Source organism: Camelus bactrianus, chromosome 4 (genome assembly GCF_048773025.1).
Source record: "Camelus bactrianus isolate YW-2024 breed Bactrian camel chromosome 4, ASM4877302v1, whole genome shotgun sequence".
Taxonomy (NCBI): domain Eukaryota; kingdom Metazoa; phylum Chordata; class Mammalia; order Artiodactyla; family Camelidae; genus Camelus; species Camelus bactrianus.
This window is the reverse complement of record NC_133542.1, coordinates 49,372,782-49,386,242: the sequence shown is the minus strand read 5'-3', so window position 1 is coordinate 49,386,242 and position 13,461 is coordinate 49,372,782. Positions and strand designations below refer to the sequence as shown.

The 13,461-nt window shown below is 42.1% G+C and overlaps 2 protein-coding genes across 13 annotated transcripts in view; one reads left to right on the top strand and one right to left on the bottom strand.

The window, feature by feature from the left end:
• Positions 1–1,393: 1,393 nt before the first annotated feature.
• On the bottom strand, positions 1,394–9,044 carry SEC61B (SEC61 translocon subunit beta). The gene is made up of 4 exons (XM_010952936.3): positions 8,887–9,044; positions 8,598–8,695; positions 4,556–4,657; positions 1,394–1,680 (listed from the first exon to the last, which is right to left on the bottom strand). The coding sequence occupies exons 1-4, from the start codon at positions 8,887–8,889 to the stop codon at positions 1,593–1,595; spliced, it is 291 nt and encodes a 96-aa protein (XP_010951238.1). The 5' UTR covers positions 8,890–9,044; the 3' UTR covers positions 1,394–1,592.
• Positions 9,045–9,136: 92 nt separating this feature from the next.
• The window catches only part of ALG2 (ALG2 alpha-1,3/1,6-mannosyltransferase), a 42,685-nt gene continuing 38,360 nt past the window's right edge, over positions 9,137–13,461 (top strand). For 10 of the 12 annotated variants that reach the window (XR_012506456.1, XR_012506451.1, XR_012506452.1 and 7 more), the window contains exons 1-2: positions 9,138–9,704; positions 11,966–12,862. Coding sequence is in view for 2 of the 12 variants with exons in the window: in XM_074361897.1 (XP_074217998.1) it covers positions 9,360–9,704; positions 11,966–12,862 (1,242 nt within the window). In the remaining 10 variants the exon portion in view is untranslated. Of the gene's footprint in view, positions 9,705–11,965; positions 13,455–13,461 lie in introns of those variants that run through there. The other 2 variants (XR_012506458.1, XM_010952937.3) reach the window with 2 other exon arrangements.

Sequence of the window (13,461 nt, the reverse complement as noted above, 5' to 3'; positions counted from 1 at the left end):
TCAGCAGTTAGTCCACTAGAGACCACTGCTAGGCAGAGGAGGCTAACAGCAGCATTGTGTAGTGAAGAGAATGCACCCCTCACAACCAAATACCCCCACGTGGCTTCAGCATCTCCCCCAAAGAAAAACAGACCCCTCCCAACAGAGATTTCTTTTCCAAATTAAATGCGTAACTTTTAGCTGTTATTGGTACCATCAGCATTAAATTTGGGGGGGGCGGAGGGGTGGATTCCATTATAGATACTATCATCTTTATTTTCTTCCAAATGAAATTTAGATTGCCCCCCTGAATTTTAAAATGAAGATACCTATTTCATGCAATAATCAATTCCCAAGATCAAAGGAAACCAGTTTTTCACCATTTTTTCCCAATAATTTGCCATTTGTTATGATTTACAAGAGCACACTCACCCATGTATTACCCTAGGAAATCATTTTTAAAGATCTTTCATCACTTAACTTTGGTACTTTGGACCTAAAATTACTTATCAGTCAGGATTTAAGAAAAACACTATAAAACTGCTTAACTGTTCTAGGAATTTTTTTTTAATAGGCTTACTTTATGAGAAAGATATTTTCAAAATTATCTATTTTTTTAGCTAATACACCTCTTCATCATTTTGTAATTCTGCTGGACAACTAGGGCATTTCATATGAGTCTCTTTAGAAATTCTGGCTTAGAGTCCTAGACTCCTAGAGCATGCATTTTTGAGCTATTCTTGGTATTTCCTAGGGTCTATCAGAAACTGAATGTTTATACCCAGAAAGGCAGCATAAGCTAAGTGAAATTTCAAAAATTTTTATTTTGGGTTGGAATTTTATCATCTCAGTTTAGAAATGCTGGTTATCTCACACTGATTATTAAGGTCTTTAATTTTCAAAATGAAAACAAAATTTTATACGATAAATCCAATTCATCAAATGAATTCTTTCAAAATGGGTTTAGTGGCAAGTGATAAATAGATGGAAAGCCAGGTCTGCATGCACGGAATTAGAACTGAGAGAGAGAAGAGGCAAAAATATTATCTGCAGTTTTAGAGACAAAGAACAGAATGAGCAAACATTTCACCCAAGATTTCTGGATGATTTCTATGACTATTTCCCTGGGTACCAGCTGCCTTTGAACGCAGATCTGCCTGATGGAGTCATAGGCACACTCCTTGGAAACCACAGAACACCCAAGACGACAATCACCAGGACAGAAATACCTAGAAAAAAACAAGCCAGGGCCAAATACAGTATCTTGGATTTGAATGACTACATGGTCATATAAAGAACTGTCAATCCAAGAAAAAAATCTCCACAAGACATGTTTTCTACATATTTACTTGTAAATCTAAAGTCAGGGAGACTGAGGGCCTTAGCAGTCATGCATCAGCAATGAGACATGGTATAAATGAATTAAAAAGTTTATTAGCCATAGAAAAAAAAATGATTCCTTAAAATACCTCATTAGGTTCCCTGTAAAACAGTGAGCTTACAGAAAATTTCTTTCTTTCTCATGAACAGAAAATCACTATGCTTTTGGTCCAAGATATGTTGGGTTTTTTTCCTTTCTTCTTCAGATGACAGGCAGATGGATGTAGCCGAATCTATGAACGAGTGTACTTGCCCCAAATGTGCAACATAAATACAGAAGCGATGAACAGAAGACTCATAACCAATACTGGAACAGGGCCACTAGAAATAAGAAGAGAGGCATGCTTAGTTTAGTAATAATACATTATTATGTTTGTAATATTAAAAGAATGCCTAGGGGAAAGGGAGGGGGAAAAAACCCTAAGATCCATCTAAGAATATTATTTACATCATTTAAAAATATTCCCAGAATTATAACTGTGGATATTTTGAAGATGTGGTGACGGCACTGGTTATTTAGAAAGGAGGAATCCTTATCTTTTAATAAAACATACTAAAATATATACAAGTACAATGATCTGGTGTCTCGAAGACAATAGTCTTAATTTCATGTATTTGATATCTTCCATAGTAAAAAGTAGTAAGAAAAATTTCCCAAACTCTTTAAGTGCAGATGATCCAATTACCAAACTGTTTCAAATTAAGATTTAAAGACAACTTTCATTGTCTAACTACAATACTTGAGGCATACAAACATGAATATCACATAAGTTATGAAGCATTTTCAAATATATGATCCCATGTGATCAACAAACTCCAGACACAGGCAAAACAAATATGAATCTCATTTCATAAGTAAGGAAAACTGAGGCTCAGAGAGATTATTACTTGCCTAAGAACACAGAGCCAGAATGGAAAGGAAGGATTTGAACTTAGGTTTTCTGATTCCACATGTATTGCTCACTTTATGGCTTCAAGTTTCCCATATTTAAAGAGCAAACATTCTAGGCAACATTAGTTAAAAGTCTGATTTATAAAGAGATTATCATAGGAAGGAAATAGATTTCACTCATCAGCCCTTCCCTAGTTAAATGCTTTCCAGGTTGAGAGTAAGGAAGAACTCCTTGATTTTACACAACATGTGAATACTGACTTCAGTCAAAGGGTACGGGCCTTGCCTTTTTGACTCTTCTTGCCAACACCGGTTTTGGAGAATTCAAGATGTCACCTCACCTCCCAAATACAACTAAGGGTGGACAATGGAAAAGACCCCAGAAATCTTTATAATTAAGGCAGTGGAGTAACCCAGTGGAGCAGCAGGTAACGGAGTCAGCTGGCGGACAATCAGCAAATACGCAGAGATCCAAGTCCTTGCTACACTATTTTTGTTTTCCTAAAATTTACACAACTACGGGAGTAATCAAGTTAAAAGTACATAGGAAGAGAGCCTCATCACACTGCACTGGATCGTAACTCCCTTACTGTAAAGCACCATGAGAGTAACGTCAACCACAGAGCATAAAGCTGAGTGCAGCTCTCAGAGTCCAAGTGCTGGAGTCTGGAAACTAGCTCTGTCCCTCACAACCTGTGACCGCAGCCCCATGACTCACCTTTTCCAAGCCTCATTTTCCTCATCAGTAAAGTGGGGATAATCATATCACCTCTTTCATAGGGTTGCTGATCTATTAAATAAATCAACACACACACAGTGCAGGTTTCTAGTAAGCTCTCAGCAAATGCTATTATTATCAACCTGAAAAAAAAATCTAAACTCCCAGGAAGAGCCAATAACAAGCTCCAAGATGGTACCTGACTGCTCCAAGATGTGAATTTGTGGATACGATTTCCCAACTGTCCTTTCACCAAAAACATCTCTCTGATGTGATGAAACTGTCATTCATGACACTTCAAGGAATAGCTTCTATTGATTCGTGGGAGGACTCACAGTAGCAGCAAGCAAGCCTGGCTGCACAGCAGTCCAGAGAAGTCACAAGCCACACTCACCCACAAGAAAAGAGTTGTTTCACCCACCCAGGATTTAATAAAATGTTGTCCCCTGGATACTCTGAATAGCAAGGGGCTTCAAAATTTCCCTCTGAAATACTTGGAAAAATTACCTCTAACAGGGACCAAAAGGCCAACTCACATATCCCCAACCACAATAATTACTTCCTAAATACATTATCACCTTATAAGTCTGCAATATAACAGCAAAAAAAAAAAAAAAAAAAAAAAATCATTATATAAAGCCAAAGAATTCTAAGGAAGTCTTCCTAACTTGAAATTTGTGATTTAGGTCAAGCTACTGGTCAAGTTAATTAAACTAATCCAAGTAAATCTAACTTTGTCTCTTTGCTACCAGGCAGTATGGAAAAAGCATGAGATTTAACAGTTGAGAGTTTCTGGTTCCAGCTCTTGCTCTCACTGGCGTTTGTCTCTGACACATAGCTTTGCCTCTCTGAACCTAAGTTGCTATACAAATGAGAGTTGCTGTCGTTATTCCAGTTCTTCATCTACTGGATTATTCAGGAACAGCTATAAGCAGTGGTGTCCTGGAGCCTACCTGGTCATAAACCTGTGGGATCTGGTCTGCCACGTAGTACCCGGAAGGTGGGAAAAGTGAGGTGAGCAAGGCATGGGGACAGAGACCCCCAAATGCCCATTTCTCATCACCTAATGAGTATTCCCAGGCCTAAGAACTTGGAAAGTGATAGAGGTCTAGTTACCACCCACACAAAGGCAAGGAGGCCAAAGGACTTTTGGTAACACAGCCTAATGCAGAAGCTCCCATTAGGCTGTAATATCAGCTTGTGCCTCCAGGAGAGCTTTGAAAAATCACCCTGCTCCTATTCAAATGGTAGCTCCTATTTCTCAGTGAGGGACAAGAACACTAAATGAAGAGCAATTTCACCTAATTAAGCCGTTTTCCCTCCAGTTCTCTCTGTTCCCATCATTTATTTTGACAGAGCTACATGAAGATGTTCCCTTGCTTTCACTCAATCCATGAAGAGATGTCATTCCACGCCATGAACTAACTAGCTGATGGATGGACAAGCCAAACTTAGACCACCTGGCACAAAGGAAGCTGTTGTGTGTTACAAATCTCATCAAACACCACTGGGGGCAGAGAGAGCGAGTGCTGCCAAAGGGCTCTGGGATACTGGGCAGAAACACGAGGTCTGCTCCCAAGACTTACACTTTGAGCCCAGGTGAATCTTCTGTGTAGAATCGCCACATCCCCCCGGTGCCTGCTGAGGTCGTGCGGCCTGCACTCCTTGTTCCGCAGCTGGCATTTTTCCTGTAAGAGAAAAAATGTTACAAATGGCCTTTTCTTGGAAACCCTTATAAGAGCATTATAACATATGCTACTACTCCACTGTTAAAGAACCAAAAAAGGGAAAACTTTTTCTTTGTTAAAAAACCCCAAATTCTTGCTTTTACTTCGCTGACCATGATAACCACCAAGAACTGAGTACCTGCTATACATTGATGCATATAGCAACACAGAGAAGTAGTTAGCAGCTCCTTTTTATAAATGAGGAAAATGAGGCTCAAAAAAGGGTAAGCAAAGTGCTGAAGACCACACAGCAAGCAGATGGCCAAGCTCCACTGTGGACCCAGTTCTGACCTCAGAGCCCATCCACTTGCCACACACTTGGGCGCTTCATTTGGACGATGCACTTCAGTTTCTCTTCATACGTATTTTTATGAAGTCAAGTAAAAAAACTCCTGCTCAAACATACCCTGAATCCATATAATCTGATTTTAAAATGACAAATTTAAAATGTTTTTAAATTACTGTATTTGCTACAAGAGACAAAAAAACATTAAGCTGTAATTGTAATTCAGGGAGAAACCAGAAGTGAATACCCTGTCTCCGCCACCTCTGGTCATAATCCCCCATCACCCTGCCACAGCCTTTACTGCACACTCTGAATGCAAGCAGCACTGGTCTAGAGCTCAGGGAGCCTGCCCTGCTGTGTGAAGTGGGGGAGTGGAGTCCTGGTTCCAGGATGGGCTCCAGCAGAAAGAGCAGTGCTCATGCTAGAACTTGGAAAACAGTTAGTGTCAAGCAACGGTTTACACATACTGTACTAAAAAGATTATATTTCAGACATGTTAATTATGAGCTACATAGTTGCCTTCAAACTTCTAACTCCATTTGTACAACTGTTTCTATGGGAAAACTGATTGTAAACATAATTGTACAGGGATTTACACAGTAATTCATACACTTAGAAGAGATTTCACACAGAGATACACATCTAGTTGTGGAGTAGATGCCCGAAATCTTCCTCCTTGATCATAAAAAGGAATTTGAGCTAGATGGTAAACCCTGCATGGATGTAAGTTATCAGCTGAGCCAAGACTAGGACCCATGCACTTTCCACTATTTCCACAACCACCCAACTCCAGTTTCTGTCTTCAAGTCTCCAGGAACCCCCAAGGAATCAGTCTGGCCTCTTTGAAGATTTCTTATAGCTGCTGGCACACAGGACATAGCAGAGGATTTGATAATTAGGGCACCTAGAAATACCAAAATATTTCCCACTCCCCCATTTAGGAAGTTAGGTAGAGGTTAATAGAGCTCATTTTTATCTCTTTAATTTCTATTTGGGGTCTATTTCACCCTTTCTTTCTGGTCACTATGTAACTGCCTCCCTAATCCTATTCCCTAAAACAATGGTTTTCACAGCAACCTTTTAACGTACTTGGTTCTAACATGGTAGCATCCTGATTGTTCTCGAAGAAGCCAAGCTCATTCCCACCTTCAAAGTCTTTACACTTAACCATTCCTCTTGCCTAGAAAGCCTGTTCCTTCCTTAACCATTCCATGATTTGCTCGCTTGCCTCTTTTTGGCCCCTATTCACATATCACCTACTCTGAACACCCTATCCCCATCCACTCTCTATCTGCCACCCAACTTTATTTTTCTTCTTAGCTTTATTGCCTGAAATTACAGTATTTATTTATTTGTCTTGTTTATGGTCTCCCACACTGGAATATAAGGTTCCTGAGGTCAAAGCCTGCCCAGTTTGTTCACAGATACAGCCTCATGACTGGAACAGTGCCTGGCATTACTCTGAATCACTATTTGATGACTATCTTAATATCCCTAGCTAGTCTACGATTTTACTGTCCTTGATTCCCATTAATCCTGAACGCTGTAGCACTTTACAGCTTTTGATACAGTATTGCTCCTTTTCATCCTAGCAACTTCCTTTTATACTGTAATAATGGAGCGAGGGCTCCAGCCCCAGCCTGAATTTACATCCCATATAGTTTCTATTCCAAGGTACCACCTGTTACTGCATAGAAAATGCAAATCTGTGCACTACATAATCCACGGCATTATTATTAACTACTAGCTTCAGTTTTTTCTTACAGACTGACAAAGCAGGAATATATTCTTAGACAGCCAATACTTCCTACACTGTACTCATGAAGTAACACTTAAAAGAGTACCAAAATTCTAGAAGGGAACTCTGTAGGTCTCCCAATACATACAACCCTGGCCTGTCTAGTTAGACTAGCCCCAATCATAGTGAATTCTAAAAGATGACACCCACAACTTGAAAAGCATCTTTCCTCAAACATTTGTTTCTCCATTTCACTTGTGCAGCAGTTATTTCATCTTTATTAAGAAAATAAGTTATATTTGATAAATATATGATTTCTCTTTTTATCCTTTAAAAGTTCTCAGGTGGCCAAACTTCCCTGCCACAGTACTACCAGTTCTCATTAACTAGACCGACTCCCCAAGGAACTGTACCTACAGGACATGTTTTCCAACACAAAGAATCTCTGAAATCCAGGGTGGGAACAAGACAGCACTCCAGGTTCAAATAACCTACACCACAGCTTGACACACTTTCCAGCTTGTCCATCCCAGCCTTGCCTTGAACATCTTGATGACAGGGAACTCACAATCGTTCAGGATCATCTTACCATTTCTGATGGTTCTATTGGAATTTTTTGTTCCAGGCTGAAATCTGTCTCAAATCATCAGTTTTAGATTTACCTACTGTAGCCAACAAGAAATGTCTCATACTTCTTCACATCCTTAAGGACAGTTTTCATGTAGATAAAACCCCACTGGTTCCTTCAAAAAGCCCAAGACTACAAGTGTGGCTTGATTCCTTCCTTCTGTCATTATTTACTGTGTCAGGCTTTATGGTAGGATAGAGATGACAGGCAGTTGCTGTCAGGGTCTAATGAAGCAGATAAATATGGAAACAAATGCTATTAGAAGGATATGGGCAAGATGCTTTGGAATAAAAGTGAAGACTAGTAACTACTGCTGCCTTTGGAGTCAGGAAGGCCTCAAGAGGAAATAACTCCTGAACTTAGTCTTGGAGAATAAAGAGAAATGGAAGGGGGTGGGAGTGTCTAGTGAGTTCAGAAAACAGTAATAAGCTCACTATGGTTAGTTCAAAGGAGAGAGGGAGAAGAGAGGCAGTTAGACTGGAAAAAAGAACCACCCAAGAGCCTTGGTATTCCCCTCCCCACTTTTTTTTTAAGTTCAGCAACAAGAAATGGACATAGAAACTAAGCAGAAGTGTGACAGAATCAGAACGTTAGAGTGGAAATGACCTGGAGAGGAGAAAAGTTAAGTAGCAAATGCAAAGATCTAGATGAGCAAAGTTGAAAGCTAAAATGAGGCAGCAGGAATGGAAAAGGAGAAAACCGGTAAGAAGGTTTTCATGTAAAATTTAAGTGTACTGGATAGAGATGGAGCATTTAAAATAAATCCAATGAGGCTGAAGTTCTGGCTTTGGATGAATAAGTTTACAGCAGTGCCATATGGACGTAGGAGATACGAGGATATAATTGGGGGCGGGGCGAGAGCTGGGGTAAAACGAGAGACTAAGGTGTGCAGCAGACAACCCATGTTAGATTTAGTGTGTACAGGACTTACAGATATAAATATGAGTGTAAATCTCAGGTCCAGAGACCCCAACTTAATAACATCAATTTTCTCAATGCTGTCTCTGACCTTACTCCAGTTTAACTTTCCTTTTTTAAGAGTGGTGCCCCAAAGTGAGCAACGCAAAGAAAATGCTGCCTTCCTTTCGATATAAACGACCAAAAACATCTTTTAAGTGCCTTTACAGCCACATCACCCACAGCTCGTTTTGCCCTTGTGAATCTTAACGTCCCGGCGTCTCCTCAGGACCTACGAATTCTTAGGCCCCATCCCTCCGAGTCCACAGTCGAGAGTTGTAGGGATTCTTACCTCTGGCGGACCGTGGATCCTGCCGCCCGGGCGGCCACTGCTTTGCTGGGAGAGCGCCCTGATGCGCCCACATTAGTGCCACTGGGGCTCGGACCAGGCTGTACAGAGAGACAAGGAAAGAAACAGGTTAGCGACACCGGCAGCCCCCAGATCCCAGGCCCTGACCGCGGAGACCGGGACCTGAACGGGAGGCTGAGGAAAGCAAGGGAGCGCGGAAGGACAAGGCTAAGGCTGGAATCGGGACACCTGGGAGAAGCCGGGACAAGGAGGGTTGACTGGGGGCACATACCATGCTGGAGACAGGTGGGTGGCAGGGACCTGAAGTAGACCGTGGAGAAGCGGCAAAACCCCTAAAGAACTGGCGGCCGGAGAGACTGGTTCAGGTCCCGCCCCCAGACCTGCTGGCAGGGTCCTCGCTGACTCTAGGGACTCCTGGGTTGTCCCATTATTATGCCTGTACGAATTTTCCTACAGGTGACTTGTTGAGCAACTGTATGGGAATTACAGACCTCTCATATTTTTCCTTTGGATCACAGCGTCCTTCCTAGACTCCAGTCCCTACCAGTGAGAGAATCTAGCCATGGTCAGACGAGAAATTTTCTCCGGCGGTTACTAGGCGCCCACAGATATACGCTGACGTGGCCTAATCGCCGCACGTACCGCGGCGCGCCGTCGGCCCCTAAAGGGCCAGCGGGGAAGCTGAGGGGAGGAGCATGCGCGGAAGCCCTGAAGGGAACCGGGCGTAGGCGCCGCTTCCGAACCATGGCGGAGCAGGGCCAAAACGAGGACCCCGGCCCTAAACCGTCAGTGCTGTTCCTGCACCCGGATCTGGGCGTGGGCGGCGCCGAGCGGCTGGTGCTGGACGCGGCACTGGCGCTGCAGGCGCGCGGATGTAGCGTAAAGATCTGGACGGCGCACTACGACCCTGGCCACTGCTTCTCCGAGAGCCGCGAGCTGCCGGTGCGCTGCGCCGGGGACTGGCTGCCCCGCAGCCTGGGCTGGGGCGGGCGCGGCGCGGCGGTCTGCGCCTACGTGCGTATGATCTTCCTGGCGCTCTACGTGCTGTTCCTCGCCGACGAGGAGTTCGACGTGGTTGTGTGCGACCAGGTGAGGTGGCCGCGCCCGGCCCTCGCCGCGCTTGCTTTTCTCACTACCAGGGGCTTACTGCACAACTGATGACCTCTCCCGGTTTGGAGTTCAGAAAGATCGGAACTGAACTAGGGAAATCAGAGCAGGGACTGAGACTATGGTTCTCGAACTATAGTGTGGACACGTTAAAGCTGCAGATTACTTTGCCCCACCCTCAGTTGTCTTCATCCGGGACCCCTAAGTAGGGCCCGGAAATCTGCACTTTCTGGGTCGTCAGGTGATTCTGAAGCGTATGGGCCTTGGGGCTCGCTCTAAAAATCACACACATTAGAAGTCAGCTTTTAGTCACCTTTTACTTCTGAGTAACTCGTGTGGCTTCCCTCTTTGCATGATTCCTGTTGACACAACTCCCAGGCCACATGCATCCCACTGTAGCATTTGCAGCCAGGCCACTCCTTTCCTCTGCAGTGTCATTTGTTGAAAACCTGCAAGCCAAACGTGTCATGTCCCTATTAAAACTTTACCATGGCTCCCCATTAGTCTTTGGAGAAAAGTCCAGGTTCTTTACCTTGGTAAATAATGTCCACCTGGATCTGGCCTCTATTCTGGACTCTTTTTTGTCTTTTTTCCCCAAGAACATGTTTATTTTAAAAAGTAACATTTAGTCAGGACTAAGAATTCAAATTATATAAAAGACTGTAGTGTAAATGTCCTGTTCCAGTTCCACTCCCTAGAAACAGCCAATTTTTCTCCTGTATCTTTTCACATATTGTGACTACAGTAGCAAGTGTGTGTGTTCATAGGAACAGTTTATTTGTAATAATGAGAATTGTGACACACGTACTATCAGACAACTTACTTTTTTCTCACCAAAATTTTTTGCTTGGGATATCCTTATGTATCAATATTAGAGATTCACTTCATTCTTCATAGTGGCTGGAAAATTCCTTTTGTTTGAATATACCGTAACTTAAACAATTCTTGTTAAACATCGTTAACAGTGTGACCAGTTTTTTGGTGAATACATCAGCGTTGTAATGAACATCCTTGTACCTTTTTTTCTGTACTTCTGCAAGCATAGCCTTTGAGTAAATTCATGGAAATAAAATTGGTAGGTCAAGGAGTTGTACTTCTTAAATGCCAATAGCTTTTGCCAAATCTGCCTTCCAAAGAGGCAGATCTACTCTCCCACGATGGTAGAGCCACTACTCTGTGCTCTTGTGCACATTGGTTGTTATCGACCATTTTAATCTTTGCCAAACTGATAGGTGGAAGTGGCATTATGTTTGTGTTTTTTTAATTGTTACTTCTGAGTTACTTTTGATCATCCTTGCTTGTGTGGTAGCTGCTGCTTTTTAAGCAGCCTGAGCATTTACCAAACATCCTGTGTGTGTAACTAGTCGGTAAGGTGAGGCAGCTGAAACTGTAGTGAACAGAGGAAAACTGAGCTTGGAAGTGGGAGACCTGGATCCAAGTTCCATATCTGCTACTTTCTAAGTCGCTTTGGAGAAATCCCTCAATATCCGTAAAGCTCACTTTCTTCAAATGTTAAGTGAGCTGGAGATTAAGTGACTTGTAAAGATTACCTAACAGTAAAGTCTCTAGTAATGATCATGGTTAACATTTCAATAAATATTGAGCACATACGATATGCAGAATTCTTACATGTTTCACATATTCTGGTGCATTTAATAATCACAACAACTGTATAGGTTTTTTAAAAACTATAATTGTCACCAAGTTACAGAAGAAGAAATTGAGGCCCAGAGAGGTTAATTACTTGGTCATGGTTGCACGACTAGCTAGTGGAGCTGAAATTCACATTCTGGCAATCTTAATTCCAGAGCCTACATGCTAATCTACTATAGTTCATTCATTCATTTCCTTAGGTGGAAGAAGATACTGGAGTGGCTCTGTCCAGTATGGATATTGATTACATTTTTAAGTGATAGTATTTTAGATAAAATATATTACAATAAATTTAACCCTTAAAAAGTTTTTAATGTAGTTACTGAATTTTTACTTCCATTGGACACTACTGTTCTAGAGGAAACCACTGGACTTGCAGCTTTAATATTTAGCACACATCCAGAAAATGTCTACCAGCCCTGTATATAACAGGCATTGTACCTGGTGAGAGCCTTGGGGAAGCACAAGGCAGAACGTGACATTGCCCATGAGGGGCCTACAGACAAGCAGGCAGGGTAAGTGTCTGTACTTTTGATTTGTTTGAAGTTTAGTTGACCGCTTTATCTGCTGTTGATTTTTGCTTTGGCTAGGTGTCTGCCTGTATCCCAGTGTTCAAGCTGGCCAGACGGCGTAAGAAAATCCTGTTTTACTGTCACTTCCCAGATCTGCTTCTCACCAGGAGAGATTCTTTTTTTAAGCGCCTATACAGGGCTCCAATTGACTGGGTAGAGGAATACACCACAGGCATGGCAGACTGCATCTTGGTCAACAGCCGGTTCACAGCTGCCATTTTTAAGGAAACATTCAAGTCCCTGTCTCACATAGACCCCGATGTCCTCTACCCATCTCTGAATATCACCCGCTTTGATTCAGCTATTCCTGAAAAGCTTGATGACCTAGTCCCTAAGGGGAAGAAATTCTTGTTTCTCTCCATCAACAGATATGAAAGGAAGAAAAATCTGACTTTGGCACTGGAAGCCCTAGTAAAGCTACGTGGAAGGTTGACATCCCAGGACTGGGACAAAGTTCATCTGATCATGGCAGGTGGTTATGATGAGAGAGTCCTGGAGAACGTACAACACTATGAGGAGTTGAAGAAGATGGTCCAACTTTCTGACCTTGGCCAGTATGTGACCTTCCTGCGGTCTTGCTCGGACGAACAGAAAATCTCACTCCTCCGCGGCTGCACATGTGTGCTTTACACACCAAGTAACGAGCACTTTGGCATTGTCCCATTGGAGGCCATGTACATGCAGTGCCCGGTCATCGCTGTTAATTCAGGCGGGCCCTTGGAGTCCATCGTCCACAATGTCACAGGGTTTCTCTGTGAGCCTGACCCAGTGCACTTCTCAGAAGCAATGGAAAATTTCATCCATGAACCTTCCTTAAAAGCCACAATGGGACTGGCTGGAAGAGCCAGGGTGAAAGAGAAGTTTTCTCTTGAAGCATTTACTGAACAGCTCTACCAATATGTCACCAAACTGCTGGTATAATCAGATTTTTTTAAGGTCTTTATGCTATGTTCATTAATTTGTTAGTTGTAGACCAAGTTTTGAAACCAAAGAAAAAAACTAGAATCTAGTGCAGAAGAAATTTTTTTAAATATACTAGAATCTTAAACCTGAGCCACCTTCCTGTACCCTACACTCCACTATGTGCTTTTTCAGAAAAACATCTTTTTATGCTGTAATAATTCTAAGTCTTACCATTGTTGATTAAGATATAAGTATGGTACAATTCCACGTTCAGCAGAATATTTTAATTATATTTTCTCTAGATTATTGTTGCTCTACCTGTAAATTTTGAATCATATTGTGCCTTATTTGGTTTTAAAGTGTGTCATCATCATAGTTGATTAATTTGGTTTCATTGCATAATGAGAAGTTACTGTAGTTCCCTAAATCGGTCCACCTCAGTGTTCACTGACCTCTTGGGAAATTTTTGTTAGTCATGCCTTTGCCTGGACCCATAGCAAGAATGCTCTTTATTTTTTTGTTTTTTTACAAAGATGATTTATTGTGTTTTTGCACATAGACATGGCAATAAAAGATGTTTAACATAGGAAGAGACAGAACATGAGATTTTG

Bases quoted from the DNA above. Each gene is read 5' to 3' on its own strand.
- SEC61B (XM_010952936.3), bottom strand. The intron at 4,658-8,597 runs GTAAGAATCCCT...TTTCTCTTACAG, and splicing joins GGATCCACGGTCCGCCAGAG to GAAAAATGCCAGCTGCGGAA. The intron at 1,681-4,555 runs GTAAGTCTTGGG...TCTTATTTCTAG, and splicing joins GATTCACCTGGGCTCAAAGT to TGGCCCTGTTCCAGTATTGG.